Source organism: Canis lupus, chromosome 8 (genome assembly GCF_003254725.2).
Source record: "Canis lupus dingo isolate Sandy chromosome 8, ASM325472v2, whole genome shotgun sequence".
NCBI classification, from domain to species: Eukaryota; Metazoa; Chordata; class Mammalia; order Carnivora; family Canidae; genus Canis; species Canis lupus.
The window spans coordinates 2,003,650-2,020,171 of NC_064250.1; the positions used below are offsets into that span (position 1 = coordinate 2,003,650).

General features: G+C 52.7%; 1 protein-coding gene across 6 annotated transcripts in view; it reads right to left on the bottom strand.

Annotated features, from left to right (window-relative positions):
• Positions 1-16,522, bottom strand: part of ITPK1 (inositol-tetrakisphosphate 1-kinase) — a 180,785-nt gene that overhangs the window by 35,480 nt on the left and 128,783 nt on the right. For all 6 annotated transcript variants that reach the window (XR_004818218.2, XR_004818215.2, XM_035720055.2 and 3 more), the window contains 3 exons: positions 4,661-4,759; positions 4,275-4,315; positions 565-730 (listed from right to left, as the gene is read on the bottom strand). Coding sequence is in view for 4 of the 6 variants with exons in the window: in XM_035720055.2 (XP_035575948.1) it covers positions 565-730; positions 4,275-4,315; positions 4,661-4,759 (306 nt within the window). In the remaining 2 variants the exon portion in view is untranslated. The remainder of the gene's footprint in view (positions 1-564; positions 731-4,274; positions 4,316-4,660; positions 4,760-16,522) is intronic.

Here is a 16,522-nt window from a genome sequence, read left to right on the forward strand (position 1 = left end):
TGATGTCTAAGGGATACTCAAGATCCAAAACACACGGACTTGGGCCTCACCCCTGCATGTGGGCGACTGTACCCACATGTACCTGCTTGAGGTCCCGCAGCCAGGAAATGCCGTAACCCTGCACGATGTCTAACGGAGCGCACATCCACCTCAGTGGCTGCAGAAGCAGCAAATAACACAAAAGGAGACACGATAAAGCAGTCAGTGCTCTGGCCCTCAAACCACAAGAAGCCCTCTGCCAAACCCTCCCCTCCCTGAAGGGCTGATCGTCCATTCCAGCATGTTCCTGTGAGTCTCATTTCTGCATGGGGCCCCAGGAAGCATCCTGGGTGTGCAGAGCTTGCAAATGCTTCCTGGAGCTGATGGTGGTTCAGAAGGATGGAACCCCTACTGTGACCTGGTGGGATGGGGGTTTTACCTTGTTCTCTAAGACCTCACGCACCACATGCTGCTCCTCTGACTTCAGATCACCCGATCCCTGTTCCCCCTCCAAAATAACACAGGGTGGCAGGGACAGTGCTGCGGTACAGACAAGGCCCCCGAGACGGCGGGAAGTGTGGTTACCTGACGTGCCCGCAGAGAAGTTCTTCAGCGAGGGCCTCTGGACCACAGTGTAGGACTCGCCCACCACAAACACCTTGTACAGGACGGCATTGTGGTTGATGAAGTTCTGGACCACACAGGGCGGCTGGATGGCACTCAGGCCCTCCTGGTTGAACACAATGGCCATCTGCGGAGACAGGGGGCCAAGGGCTGTCAGAGTCCACTGCCTCCTCGATCTCAGACACAGGGCCATGGGACCTGTCCAGAGCTCTGCCACCAAGAACCATACATCCCTGTGAATGGAGGACCTCCACAAAGAATCTCAAGCCAGGGTGAGTGGAGTGAGACTTGAGAAGAACACCTGGGGATTGAGTCACTCCTGCTGTGAGGGTTTTGAGGTCCTGCACTAGCAGGCTCTCCCTGTAGGGTTGAACTGGCCGTGTACTGCACACCTCCAGTATTCACACTGCAATTCAGGAAGCTGTACACCACTCAGTCCTTATGACCTCTTCAGAGGTTCCTCCACAAAGATCCAGGAGAGGCAGGAAGCAGAAGGCAGTGGATGGGGAGGTGGAAAGTCTTGGGTCAAAATCCATATGCGGACACAGCCTGCCTCTGGTTGAGCACTCACACATGCCCAGCCCTGTTCTGACCACGTGACCTGAGCCACCTGGTAGTGCCCTCACAATGCACCTCAGAGGTGGGCATGGTTACTGCACACCTTTTACAGATGAGGAAACTGAGGACCTGAAAAGCTCACTGGCTTGTTGGACGGTGACAGAGCTCGAGATGTGACTGGGTCTGCCTAGCACACAGCCTTGGTCTTCGATACTCTGTGTGAGCCATATGGATGCTTAAGAGATGGTAAACATGCCGCTGAGTCCCTGACTCTCTGGGGACAAAGGCCCCCAACCCCTGAATGATCTGGTAGGCCACTCAAGTAGGGAGAGCAGAGGGACAGCTGGAGAACAAGCTCTGCTGCAGTGTTAGCTGCCAGAGCTGGGGCCACTGCTAATCCCTTGCAGCCTACAGGCCCCAGGAAGGAGCCACCAGATGCCCAGGACTGGGCCCAGGAATGATGGAGGCTATACAGCTGGCTGCCTGCACTGGCTGCCGCCCCTGTCATCCAGTGTCACAGAGCAGCACCTCGATATTCCTGGTACTGAGCATGTGGGGCAGAAGCAGAGATCCAGGCCACATGGGGGACCAAGTGTGTGCACTGCATGTTTGTGAGTTACCTTCTGCCAAGAGAGGGAAAGAACACAGAGGGCTCTGGAGCCAGGCACAGCTCAAGCCCCAGCTCACCACGGAGCTGCAGGAGCACAGGTGGGGGCCTTGCCCTGTGCTCCATCGCCCTCACTTGTAGACAGCAATAAGAAATACCATGGGACAGAGTCAGGGGCGCTCTGCTTTGGGCTTCTGGCTGGTGGTTTAATAGAAGGGGGCTGGTAATTTCACTGTCAAGCAGGTCGGTGTGGCCATACCGGCTTAGAAACAGAACAAACAGCTCTGTGAACACACAATGAAAAGAGTAGTTTGGCAACACTAGTTGGTTTTGGCTGGGCTTGGGGCTGGGAGATTCAGGGGTAGGGCTCAGGGAGACCTCAGTATAGGCAGGGACCTGAATCAGAAAGCCTTATTTTCCCGTTTAAAGCCAGTCGTGTACATGGAGCTGTCCTCTACCCCTGCTGCACTTGACATCTCTAGGCACCCCCGGAACCAGTGAGGAGCCTTGCCTCCCAATCTCCAGACTCATGCTGTGGAGGACACCCCACCTGAGAGTGTATCCCTCTGATGTTAAAGCCTCCAGGAGGCAGGCAACCCACAGCAGACACAAACTCCCCCCCCCCCGGGAGGGGCAGATTCCAATCCTAGAGGCTCTGCCTGCCCCCCTACCCCGGGGAAGAGGAGCCCCTCCCTGACAGCACCTGGTGGGTCAGGAGCGAGGGGGTGGGGGAAACAGGGATGCACGCATGTGTACATTACGGAGCCAAACTCCGAGAGCCAGAGGAAGGGATGAAAGCCTCTCCTAAACACACCTACCCCACATCTGAAGGCTGAGACTCCTGCCAAGGAGGGAGCTAGCTCACTTGAATCTGGGACCCCCTTTCCCTCTGCAGTGACCTGGCAGGCTCCACAGCAACCGATTCCCTCCCAGTGCACCAGGCCTCATGGCAGCACATGGCAACGCCCTCATCCTCTACAACTGCCATCAGAATCAGAGAAGCTGGGTGATCTGCCCAGAGTCACAGGCAGCAGTGCACAGAGCCAGACCTGTTCCCAGGTCTACATGCTTCCGGAATCCCCTTGTGAAGAAAGAGGAGGTTCCTTTCCTGGAGGCCGAGCTTTTCTGCATCAGGATGGTCTAATCACACTGATGATGAGCGGAGCCACCCTTCCATTCAGAAAAATGCAAGGCCTTGACCAACAGAGGGAGCAGGTGCTAGTGGAAGGCTAGCCAGCAGATGCTGGTGCCAGCGATGGGAACACGGGCTCTGGCAACGGGACTCTGGCTGTTCTGAGGCATTCCTGCTCCCTCCTGGGGCCTGGCAGGGAGCTCATCCCTGGCCCAGAGCCCAGACAGGCCCAGACAGGGACGACTCTACAACCTTGGGAGGCAGCTGGCCTCTGTAGCAGGCCAGGATTTCCAAGGGCTGCCCCCACATTCCTGCCCACGAGCAGAGGCATACCTCTGGTGCACAGCTCCCATCACACCATGTGCTGTGTCACACTGATGCGGTCTGTGCATAGATGTTTCCCCATAAATGTATGCCAGGGGTAAGGAGCGCCACAGAAATCTACAGGGCACCGCTGTGGGGCTGCCCGTGTTTTGTCCTAAGGTTCTCGGGGCTGTTTCTGACTGTGCGGCTGCCGAAGGTCAGGCTCTCCCTATGGTGCCCTCCAATGGGTCACGCGTCTCCTGCCCAGTATGCCCTCCAATGTGCCCAACAGGGAGGTCCCTGGCTGGGCTTTGCCTATGAGGGCAATGTCCTGGGTGTGGTTTCAAGGACAGGAAGGACAAGAGAGACCGCACAGAGTCCCTGCCTGGCCATCTGGTCCTCTCACCCTCAGAAGGCCTCCTTTGCTTGTCGTCCTGTACATCTCACAGGTGTGATGTGTGTCTGGGATTCCGTCTCTAGCACTGGGGCAAGATGCACATCTTAGGCATTCTTTCCCTAGCACTGAGTGGGGCTGGGAACGCCCATGGGGAAATAAAGGAATGACCTGGAGGGTGGAGGAATCGCCATATACTGGCAAACAGTGCCCTTGCCTCTCCTGTCCCCTTCTAAATGCAGCAGAGCTAGCAGAGCTTCAGGGGTGGTAGCATCTTTCCAGTTATCAGCACTCAGAGGGGCCCAGCGCCGTGCCTGGCCAGAGTGGGTGTCCAGGGGATGATAGACACTGACGAGCCAGAGTCGGAAAGTCAGACAGGTCAAATTGGAGTATGACTTGCAAAGGCTCAAACAGGGCAGGCAGACTGCTGGCACACCCCTCCCACCAGGGTGTGGGACAGGACAGGGTGGGGGGGTGGGGACAGGACAGGCATGGGCAGAGGCTGGAGACAGTGTACAGAGCCACAACCCAGAGCTTGACAGGGAGCAGAAGCAGCAGGGGTGAGATCTAGCACATGGACTACATGGACTCCTGCAGGCTCCCAGAGAGACGCTGTGAGCTACAGAGACAAAGGCCCGGGGTGATGGCGTGAGAGGGCAATCAAAGCCTCCACTTACCTCGTGAGAGTTGGTGCCATGAGCCACTCTGGTTTTGCAAACTATGGAGCAGGGAGAGAAAAGCAGAGAGAAATCAGTGATGTGGTTTACCCACAGAGGCTGACCCGGCAGGCATGGGGAGAAACTTGTGACACTCCTGCAGTGGGAACTGGGGAGACCTGCTAGCTCAACAGTGGCCAGCATCCTCACTCAGGGTGGCCTGAATAGATGCTGCCTGACCAGCAGAAGAGCACTTCAGCCTGCACCTGAGGACCCATCTCCACTGCACAGGAGGGAGCAGGACCCAGAGCTCAGCCCTCCTGGGCAGCCAGGGCCCTTGTGCATCCGAGGAGCCCCAGACAGCCCCCACCCCACCCTGCCCTGCAGGGCTTGGGGGTAGTACTCACTGAAGGGGAATGCCAGGCCGTTCTGCTCCAGGAGCCTCATCGTGTCATCTCCACTCAGGCTCGTGAGCTCCATGAAGGGTGGCGAGCAGATCCTGTCATCTGTGGATGGAGAAACAGCCCACGTCAGCGAGCCTGCCCGCTAGCCCCCAGGCCCACTTCCTGTGACAGACCCACCTCCCCAGGGCCACCCTCAACATTCCTGCTCTCCTGAGCTGACACCCCCAACTCCGTAGTGAGTGTGCTCGCACACGCATACACACACCAACAGTAACAGCAGTTCATTCCTTCATTACATTTTCTATTAACATTCCTGTAATTACAGAGCCAATGTATGAGAAGTATAAAACTTGGACATCAAAAGAACCACATGCATTCACCAATATGACTATTACTGCCACCCAGCCTTTAGTTGAGGCTCTTGCACATTCATACACACAAAACTTTACAACAGCATGCTGTTTTGTAACCCAAATTTTCACAGCGAACTACGAACATTTTCTCGTTCCATGAAGACTTCTCCTACCATACGCCTCATCAGCTTAGCAGTAACTGCAGGAATGATGCTGTGTGCTTAGCTGCTACCATGCATCCAGCACTGTGCTAATAAGGCCTTTGCAGGCACCACCCCTGAAGTTCACAGAACAATCCTAGAAGAAGGAAGCTGAGGCCGAGGAGATGAAAGCATGTGCTCCAGACCGCACAGGCATTCCTGCACCTTGGGACACAGGCCCCTCGCCCTCTGGCTACCTAAAGGACACATCTCATCACCTGTCTGTGAGGTGCAGACTCCTGACATCCCCGGCGCCCCCTCCGTCTCTCAAGCATACTCACAGCCCTTTCTTCAGCCCCCTGCAGACAGACTCCAGCCCTGGACCTGCCCCCACCCCCACCCCCAACACCTTCTCACACCCTGGCTTGCCTGAGTCCCCAGTTTCGGAGTAGCACCCATCCAACGGGTTCTCGGCACGTTCAGTTTTTCTGAAAAGCACTGGTAGCTAAGTCTGCTCTGGTTGTCAGGATGCTCCCAGTGCAAGGCACCGAGTTAGGGCAAAACAGGTAATTTGTGGGATAACCAGATGTATTCTGATGCTCCCTACAGTTTGTTAAATTACGTTACTGGTTTATATTTCTGAGCACAGGGATTGGGAAAGGCGGAGCGTTAGTGAGGCACCCTTCTACCCCCACCGCCACCCCAACCTTGGAAAACAAACCAAAAGTCAAGAAGCAAAGTGGCTTGTCTCCAGGAGCTTCGAGATACTTGGCTGCCTAGAAGGTCAGTACATTAAACCAAGTAAGATTCTGCCTCATATAGCTCATAGAAATGAATGCCAAGAATTAAACAGGGCATATTAAAAATGCTTTTAATCCCCCCTCACCTATATGGAGTAAAATCCAAACACCATATAGGCGTGAAAGTGTTGGCAGATTTCAGGGGTTGCAAGGCTTCTTGGGGGCCATGCGAGAGTGGTCTGGGAGAACTGTTTGCTGAGCCCTGGCAGATGGTGCTGCAGGCCCTCCAGAGCATTCATTTCATCCTCAAATTGCTGGGACCGTGTCTCTGTGGATAGAGGCCAAAACAGGCCCCAACAGGCAATCTGCCCAAATTCACATGATGGTCAATGACAGAGGCAGGATGGGGAGCTAGGTTCAAAGGGCAGGCCAGGAAAAGAGCCCTCAGGAAAATCAGGGTGGGGAGGTGGGGCTACATGTTGGCTCTCAGCTGTACACCATTATCTCAAGGCCCCATTTCTGCACCCTCAGCCTGGACTCAGAGCGTGGGCAGGAAAGCTTGTTGCTGCAAATGCACAGCCCCTGCAGCCCAGCCCCCACAGGATGTGACCCTAAAGGCCTGAACAAATAGAGGAGGGTTCTGCAGCAGACAGGTGTTCAACTGGGCCTCACCCTTGGCCCATCCCCTCCCACAGGAAGATTCGAAGACTGCTGGAACCCAACAGACCACCTCCTGTAAGAGCTTCCAGACTTCCCATCACCAGACTTTTCAGAGCAGAGGCATCAGCCTGGCCGTTAGATTTGCCTTGCAATGCCCCCATCGATGTTCCCCCTCTCCCAAACCTAGCCCACTCATATTTCACATGTCAGTGGTAATAGCCAACTTCTTAGTTAACTGCACTTGGTATGTGTCAGACAACACTGTCTACAAAGCAACTCAAGCCCCCTCACCAGGAGCCCAGGAGAAAGTCATTGCTCCCATTCTACAGATGAAGTCCCCTGCCCAAAGTCACCCAGTGCATACATGGTACAGCTGGGGAGGCTCGTACCTGGGCAGCTGGCTCCCTAGTAGATAAAATGCCCACTTCATATTAACAGGATAAAGACAAAGCTTTTACTGAGATGACCATCTCAGCAGACTCAAAAAAAGCATCTGACAAAATCCAGTGCACTTCAGGATAAAACACTCAACAAACTAGGAATAGAAGGGAATTTCTCCATCTGATTAAAGAGCATCCACAACAACCACAGCAACATTTTACGTTGGGGTAAAAGACTGGACACTTTCTTCCTAAGATCAAGAACAAAACAAGGATATCTGTTCTTGTCATTTCTATTCAACATCATACTGGTGGTTCTAGCCAAGGTAATTAGGAGAGAGAATGAAATAAAAGCATCCAGAATGGAAAGAGGAAGTAAAACTGCCTCTATATGCAGGGGGGACATGGTTTTGTATACAGAAAATCTCAAGGAATCCACACACACAAAAACCCAAAACCTATTAAGATAAATAAGTTCAGTAAGATTGCAAAAGAAAAGACCAATACACACAAAAAATTGTATTTCTATATTTTACCAGTGAATAACCTGAATAGGAAATTAAGAAAATAATTCTCATAATGGCATTAAAAAGTAAAAACACTTTAATAAGTTTAACAAAGACTTAAATGCTGAAAACTACAAAATATTGTTAAAAGACATTCAAGAAGATCTCAACAGACAGAAAGACATCCCATGCTCATGAATAAGATACTATACTAAGCTGGCAACACTCCCACACTGATCTACAGGTTCAGTGCAATCCCCACCAAAATCTCAGCTTTCTTTTAGCAGGATTTAAGCTAATCCTTAAATTCATGTAAAAATGCAAGGGACCCAGGATAGCCAATCTTGAAAAAGAGCAAAGTTGAAGACACACAATTTAAAAACTTACTACAATGCTACAGTTACACAGTACGGTAGTGGTACCAGAACAGACACATACATCAATGGAATAGATCTAAGAGACCAGAAATAGATCCATATATGTGAATCAACTGATTTTCCACCAGGGTGCCAATACAATCCAATGGGGGAACGATAGTCTTTTCAACAAATGGTGGTAGGAAAACTGGATATCCACATTGTAAAAGAATGAAGCTGGAACCCTACCTCACACCACACACAAGAATTGATTCAAAATGGATCATGATTCTAAATATAAGATCTAAAATAATAAAACTCTTAGAGGAAAACATGGGTGTAAATAAGTCTTCATAACCCTAGGGTTGGGTAATGGCTTCTTAGATACTAAAAGCACAAGCAAATGAAGTGAAAACAGGTAAATCTGACATCATTAAAATTAAAAACTTTCATGCTTCAGAGGACACTATCAAGAAAGTGAAATGACATCCCATGCAATGGGGAAAAATATTTGCAAATCATACATCTGACAAGGGTCTAGGATCCAAAACATACAAAGAACTATTAACAAACAGTAAAAAGACAACCCAGATTTAAAATGGGCAAAGGGTCTGAAGTGACAGTTCTCAAAATAAAATATACAAATAACCGAAGTGCCTGAGAAAAGATGCTCAACAGCATTAGCCATCAGGGAAATGCACATCCAAACCACAATAAGGTATTATTTCATATCTACTGAGGATGGCTATGATCAAAAAGACAAAGTAACAAGTGCTAACACCGCTGGTGGGAAAGTCCAATGGTGCAGCTGCTTTCGGAAGCAATCTGGCAGTTCCCCAAATAGTTACACATGGAGTTACAGTATGACCCGGTAAGTGCACTCCTAGACATACAACTAAGGGAATGGAAACTTATGTCCATATGAAACCTGCCCTGCAATGCTCATGGCATTATTCGTAATAGCCAAAAAGTGGCCACAGCCTAGATGTCATCACCTGACAAGTGGATGATATGCCCGTTCAACAGAGTATAATTCAACCAGAAAAAGAATGACACATGCTACAACATGACCTTGAAAACAGAATGTGAAGCTAAGCCAAGGAAGCCAGTTACAAAAGCCACATGTTATATGACTTCACTTATATGAAATGTGCAGAATAGGCAAATCCAGAGAGAGAAGGGAGCTGGTGGTTGCCAGGAGGATAGGGACTGACTATAAATGGGTACATTTCTTTCTAGGGTGATGAGAATACTCTGGACTTAGATAATGGTGCTGGTTGCAAAATTTCGGGAATACATTCAAAACTACTGAATTTTACGTGTACTTTAAAAAGGTGGATTTTATGGCATGTGAATTGTATCAATTTAAAAAAGAAGAACAATCCCCCAGCAGCAGCAGCAACAACTGTCATCCCTCAAGTACTTGCTTTCTGCAGGCACTGCCGGGCTAAACAAATGCTTCATGTACGATGTCTCCTGCAAACCTGTAGAATCGCCCCATGCTGGTCCAGGATGAAGTCAGACAAGGATAAGGACAGTGCTTCCCCCAGAGATGTTTGGGGTCCAGATGAAAAGCACATGAGACGTTTCCAGTTAATGGGCCACACCTAGCATAAGGCTGGACATCCCCACCTCTCTGAAATCCCAGGCTCTGAGTGTGAGGCAGGGCCCAACTGGGATGGCAAAAAATTAAGTGCACCAAAAAAGAGGGGCTCATGCACACTGTCATGGTCTTCCTCCTTCCTCCTAGTCAGGAGCCTACTGACCACACCCTGATCAGCAAGCCCCATTGGCTGCCTACCTTGCTCTCACTCCAGGGGTCAGGCCGGTACTGAGACTGGCCCAATCACACTGCCAGGAAGAACCCAGAGTCAAAGCTGAGTCACCACCAAAGGCCAGCTTTGGGTGAAGGCAGTCCCCAGCCTCCAGGACAGAGGCTGGAAGGGTCCCTTGTCCCTTACTAGGCCATGGCTGCTCCATCCCCCAGGCCTGCCCCACTCTGGACTCCAGTACAGTAAACCACAATGTCTTTACTTCCTGAACCACTTTCTGGCTACCTGTAGCCAAAATCAACCTGCATGACTATGAAATCATGGTACATTAGAAACAACTACCATTCCTGTTTTGGTTTCAACAAACATTCACCACCAGTGGTAAAAAATGTGTTAAGGCTCTGCTAAATCTGCTAAAGACCTAGCACTTTACAACAGACACAGCCTGCCCTCTTGGAGCTTGCCTTCCCAAACAATAAACCAGAGTGTTAAGTAAAATGTACAGCTAGATGGTGCTGGTGGGGAGCCACACAGGGGTGCCAGCAGGGCAGGAGGTGAGGTCAGGGAGCATCTTGTTCAACACAGACAAGGGAAGGTGAGCGCGTGGCAAAGGCGATGCGTCTGGGGTCAGCCTGCTTCCAGCACAGGGAACAGACCATGCAGAAGCTCTGCCTAAGGACATGCGCTGGCTGCCTCTGCACAACCTGCTCCCAGCCTCTGAGGTGAGGGCGCAGACATCCACCCAGCTCTCAGACACAGGCCACCTGGCTGATGAGAGGCCAGGAATGGACCCAGGGCCCTGTGGTAGCAGAGCCAGCCCCGCCTCACAAGGGATAGTAACAGCAGAGGTTCCACTGGCTCTCCCGTGGGAAACTCGCAACTTCGCCAGCAGCTCTTCTCCCCAAAGAGAGACAGAATGAAGAATCTTTCTATAAGTCAGTGCTGGGAGCCCGGGAAGCTATTTCTGGTTCCCAGAAAAAGGCTCCTGTTGCTTATTTATCTATCATCTTTATTTCTGGATGCAAGTTGGAAGGGCTTTTTTTAGGTGGATGGTGGGTTGTGTTCTGTGAAGAGCTGAAACCTTAGCCCCTGGGAAACTGAAACCCTGCCCCTTGTCCTCCCTCTGGGCTGTCCCCATCACAGTGAAGCTGGAGCCCTGGGAGATGAGCAGGTCCCAACCATGCATCCACATGTCCAAGATGGATGGAAAAGAGTTCAAGGCCATAGCCTACCCACTCTGCAGGGTGGACACACTCTTACCTGACTAGAGGCAGCTACTGGAGAGCTGTCCAGATGATAGAAGAACAGTGACCAACAGCAGTTTGTGGCAGGGGAGAGCCAGGGTGGGGGACAGAGAGAGATGGCACTTTGAAGCCTGACCCTGAACCTCAGGTAAGTTACTCATGAGCTGTAATACTGACAAGTGACTAAACTCTGCTGGGCCTCACTTTCCTCATCTGTGAGATGGGAGCAGCGTCTCCCTGGTGGGTTGTTGGGAGACTGGGTCCATCTCAGGTACCCTGTGGTGGCTGGGGACACCCAAGCAAGCAGATGCTGTATCATGGCCACTGGTCATGTCCAGCTTCCCGGGAGGCGTCAGGTGCCAGGCCCCATCCTCACTTGCTTCTCTGTGTGCCCAGTGTGGTGCTGCCAGAGCAGGTCATCCTTACGTGGCTGTGGAAGTAGCCCTGGCAGGGTATGCTGGGTGCAGTGTACCAGAACCAATCCTGCCTTGGTTCCCTCATCTTGGACAGATCTAATCACTTCACCCAGAACATCTGATGAAAAGACCCAGTCCCTGAGGACATGCAGGGCTGGAATGCTCTGAAGCCCCTACAATGGGCAGGGCCCCAGGACAGAACACCACCAGGAGTCAGGGCTGGGTGTTGGGGGAGAAAAGACAGAAGACAGGCTGGGGGGTGGGGGTGGGAGGGACCAGGGCGGCCTGGAGCCAGCTGTGTGGTCCTGAGCAACGGGATGGCACCACTGCGGGATGAATGACATCACTGCAAGAAGTGCATCCACCAGATCGTGTCGCCCTCTCTGGAATGTCAGTTCCCTACGGGCGGGCAGGAGATGCTGGGTTTTGTTCATAGCTGTAGGCCACAGCCCAGACCACTGCCCAGAACATAGTAGGTCCTCAACACTTGCCGGGTGAATGAGCTGACCCACTGAGTGAAGTGATCGATGGTGCCTAATGCACAAGGTTTGCTCCTTGGACATCTGGGCCACACCTGGATGGAGGCAGGGCAGCCCAGGTGGCTCAGCGGTTTAGCACCACCTTCAGCCCGGGGCGTGATCCTGGAGACCCAGGATCAAGTCCCTCATCAGGCTCCCTGCATGGAGCCTACTCCTCCCTCTGCTTGTGTCTCTGTCTCTCTCTCTCCCTGTGTCTCTCATGAATAAATAAATAAAATCTTAAGAAAGAAATAAAGAGAAAAGAAAAGAAAAGAAAAGAAAAGAAAAGAAAAGAAAAGAGAAAAGAAAAGAGCAGTCAGGCATATTCCTGCTCAGCCGCCAGGTCTTTCACCCTCTGAAGGGCTTCCCAGGCATCCTCTTGACCTCCTTTGTTATGATTGTCATTAGACCTGCTTCTTTAATCCTGCCGTTACTGAACCCTGTTGCCGTCCGTATCTCCCTGCGATCTTGCGTATCCCGGTTACCCGGCTGGTGACATTTGTCCCTAAAGTCAGACATTTATGCTTGTGTCAATTTTTCTCTCCCAGACCATGCTTCGATGAACATTTCTCATGTGTAAGGCTTTGTGCTGTGGCAAATCACTTCCACAGGCCAAATCCTGAGTAGTGACTTTCAGGGTCCCCAGGAATCGACATTTCTAGGGTTCCTGCCACACAGTGCCATGATGTTTCCACAAAGGACTGCAGGACTTCGCTGTGGTACCTATAGTGAACGGGTCTTGACTACACCTCCTTGGCCCTGGGTAGTTAGTTCTACCTTCAGAAAGCGGGGCAGTCCTTTCAAGAAGGAGGACCATGGCTGACACGGGGAACAATGCCTTTGCTGCATATACGGTCACTGTGGGGCCAGCAGGCCACTGGGAACAGTGACTGAGGCATGAAGACAGTGAGGCTGGTGTGGGGAGTCACTACCAGCAAAAGCTCTGGATGGGGCCTGGAGATCAGTGTGCAATTCCAGCAGCTCCCCTGGGCTCTGGGCTGCTGGGTGGCAGAATGGGAGAATGGGAGTCCCAATGAGCCAGCCCTGTCTACATGCTGGCATTGCAGTGAGAACCGAGGACAAGGAAAAAGTGCCACAGACCCTGGAAATAAAGAAGCTAGGCTGTCTCGGGGGCAGTAAGGGCCTGGGACTGCCATCTGTTCACACCCTCCTCCTCAGCAAGGGAGCCTCTGGGCCCAGATGCCACCACGAGCCAGGTGGTGGCACGGGGCCATTGGTTGCTTCCTGCTCCAGAGGGGGACAGAAGCAGAGACAACAAGAGCTCCCGAATCCCGTGCATGCTGGAGACAAGTCTGGGAGAGTGTGTGTGACTCAGACGACCAGCCAGCACGCCAGGGCTCTCCAGCTTCCAAGGGGCAGCGCCCCAGGCCGGGTACTAGGAAGCATGTGGTCCAGGAGATCAGACTTCTAACTGCATCCTGGAAAGACCAGGAGGGCTCCATGGGAGGAGGCAGGAAGTTTCCATCTGTACACGCCCTCTCATGTTAGCTAGAGCTGCGGCACGGACGTAGATCCACCTTTCAGGCAGAATGTAGGCTCCAGGAGGGCAGGGACCATCCCCATTATGTTCATGGCCCAACCCCCAACAAATGAGTGGATGAGGGAATGAAGCAGACACCAGACTGGGCTCCCACTTGTCCCAGCCCAACAGAAGTGGCCTCCCAAAATGTAGTTCCCACAGGGCAGGAGCATTTTGTCCAGGGGCCCTGTGCACCAGGCCCCAGATGCCACCTCCCCGAGCTGGGCTGTGTCCTCCTCCTTCCTGGGCCATTCCCCACTCCCAAGGGTCCCTGTCCTAGAGCAGGAAACGGTATGATGCAGGAGTGTCGCTGATGGAGCAGACACAGCAGGATGCGGGTTCCCACCCAGTCTTCCAAGAGCTGAGGAAAAACTAGTGCCTGGAGCCTTGTACACGCTGGACCCTTGGCCCACGCCCACCAAGCCCTTTCTTGCAGCCCCTTTTTGGCCTGACAACCTCCTGCCTGTCCTCCAAGCCTCATCAGGCCATCTTCCTGCTCTGGGAGGCTCCTCTCAACACCCTCCTTCTGTGCATCCAGGACAAGGTTCCTTCTGCTGGCTTACCTTATCTTGGTGAGTAACGCAGAATAGGCTCCCCTGGATGGTCTGCAGGGACACAGGCTACCTGGGTTTGAATCCCAGTGCCACCCCATGTGGGCTGTGTGGCTCTGGCCAAGTAACCCCTCTGCCTCAGTGTCCTCACTGGAAAATGAGGACAAAAGTAACCTACCTCACAGGGCTGTACCCCACATTCAGAAAACATATTTTAAGTCATAGAACAGGCCATAAAAACAGAACATATATTCATATCTGTTATAGTTGCATCAGACCTTTTTAATTTAACAATAAATAAATTGGCTGGTACGGCTAAATCCCAAATCACCAAGCATAAGGGGTGTGCTGGGGAAGAGGTGGCCAGTCAATTCCCAAGGACATACTCCAGACATGTCCACCATGACACCCAGGGCCATGGGAGTCATGGAAGACTGCCTGAGGTGGCAGTCACCACAGACGGCAGCCCAGAAAAAAAACACGGCAGCGATAATGAGCATCAACTCTGCAGCTGAGAACCAACTAAGTGCCTGTAACCTGTGCCACCTGGGTCAGGCCACTGATCCTCTCTGATTCTTTCCCTCATCTGTAAAATGGGACAGCAACGCTGCCTACCTCCCAGAGTGATTATGGAGACTTGGTGAGGCCATGTCCATGGAGAGCACTTGGAAACCGTGAGAATCAGAGTTAGCCCTGTTTCAGGGAACACAGACAGCCCTGTCCTCTGCAAGCCCCGCCCCTCTAGGAGGAGGCTCCACCATCCCTCTCCCCACCAGCCACTTCACCCCAGGGTTTGGGAAGGTGCAGTGGCCTCAGCCAGTCTTCCTGGGACACTCGGCCAAACAAGTGCAGAGGCCCAGCACTGGGACTTCTTCCCAGCTGCCTGACTACATGGGCTGGGGTCTGTGTATGCAGGAACCTCCTCCTTGGAACCCCCACCCCATAACACTCTTCTCCCCACAGCATCTGTTCTACCCACAAGCCACGGATTTCTGGTGTTTTGCCACCTTATCCACCATCTAACCCAAACCTCCATCACCATTAGATCCTGTATCATCTTTCTAAGGCTCCCACCTACATACTGAGGCTGCTCTCAACTCAAGAATCATCCATGGCTGAGTTAAGTCAAAGTCCAAAGCCCTCCCAGGCTCCTGCAAGCTGATTGTGCTTACCTTCATGGTACAGGCTGGACTGTTCCCCTCAAAATCATAGGCTGAGGTCCCAACCCCCCAATTCCTCAGGATGTGACTGTACATGGACACATGGTCTTTAGAGGTGATTAAGTTAAAATGAGGTCCTACGGGTAGGCCCTGACCCAGTCTGACCAGTGTCCTTCTGAGAAGACAGGAGGGAAGACCACAGGAGGACACAGGACAGCAGCCACCTGCAAGCCAAGGACAGAGGCCTCAGGAGATGCCAGGTCTGCAGATACCTTGATCCTGGACTTCCAGCCTCCAGAACCATGGAGCAGTATATGCCTACTGGTGAGGCCACCCTGTCTGTGGTGCTTTGCTAGGGCAGCTCCAGCAAACTACATGCCTCCCAACTCCTCCTGGAATGCAGAACCCAAGACCCTTCCCTGGGTCTACATGGAGGTCTCACTACTCCCCACACACACCTCCCCCTCCTGCCACCACTTGGCAACAGACCTCCCATCCACTGGCTGTAGGCTCTCCAGGGTAGGTGGTCTCGCACAGTCACTGCCACCTCCCAGCAGCACCTCATCTAGAACCTTCCACTGGCAGCCTTGCTCGTTCCAGCACCACCTCTCCCCTGCACTGCTACCTTGCTTGATTGCTCCTCTCTCAGACCCTGTTAAACTTCCACATGTTTGGGTTTTGACTCAGCAACCAGGCAGTGTGTTCTTTGGGGTCAGGATCCACTTTCCCCCAGTCCAGTGTTGCTCGGAGGCAGCAAACCATAAGAAACATCTCTCTGCCAGTGCACGTGGGTGGGATGAACTGGGAGACAGAAGAATGAGCTGTGAGCACCAGAAGCTTGGGGCCAGCACAGGGAAAGGGGATGGGCTGCAACTCACCAGTCAGCCGCGCGTGGTGCTGCTGGGATGGGACAGCTCTGAAGACAGCGGCAGACCCCAAGGGGGAAAGTCCTGAGAGCCTGGCCTGCCACCTACAGGGGCTAGTGTTCATGACTCATTTCGTGCCTGATTGTCCAAAGTCACCCTCCCTCTGCCGTGAAGCTGTTATGGGCCAGGTGCCACATGTTCCTGACTTCTAGACAGGGAAAGGTGTTCTGAGCATGCTGGGTAATCAAATGCCAGTCTGACAGCAGCTCTGAAGGTAACGTGTGAATGGCTCCTGGGCTCATGATGACGGCAGCCACCCTGTAATTTGGAACAGTCAAGTCAGGCACATGGGGGTGGGAAAGCCACTATAGGCCCTGGCCAGGGGGCTAGGAAGGGTCCAAAAGACAGGCCCATGGATGGCAGGAAATGGAGGTGGGAACCAGTCTCTGATCTGGAGCTGGGCTCCGGCCTGTGCAGGGCATTCCCTGTCCCTGACACAACTTCCCGCGCCCGCTGTCCAGAGCATAATGGCCCATCCACCCGGCCTGGCCAGGAAAGGCTCCAGCATCATCTTAGCACCTGCGTGTGGCCTCTCCCACGTCAGTGCTCTGCCCTCACCTCCCTGCTGTCCTGGGTGAGTCTAGGATGGCCTCACTGCCTGGG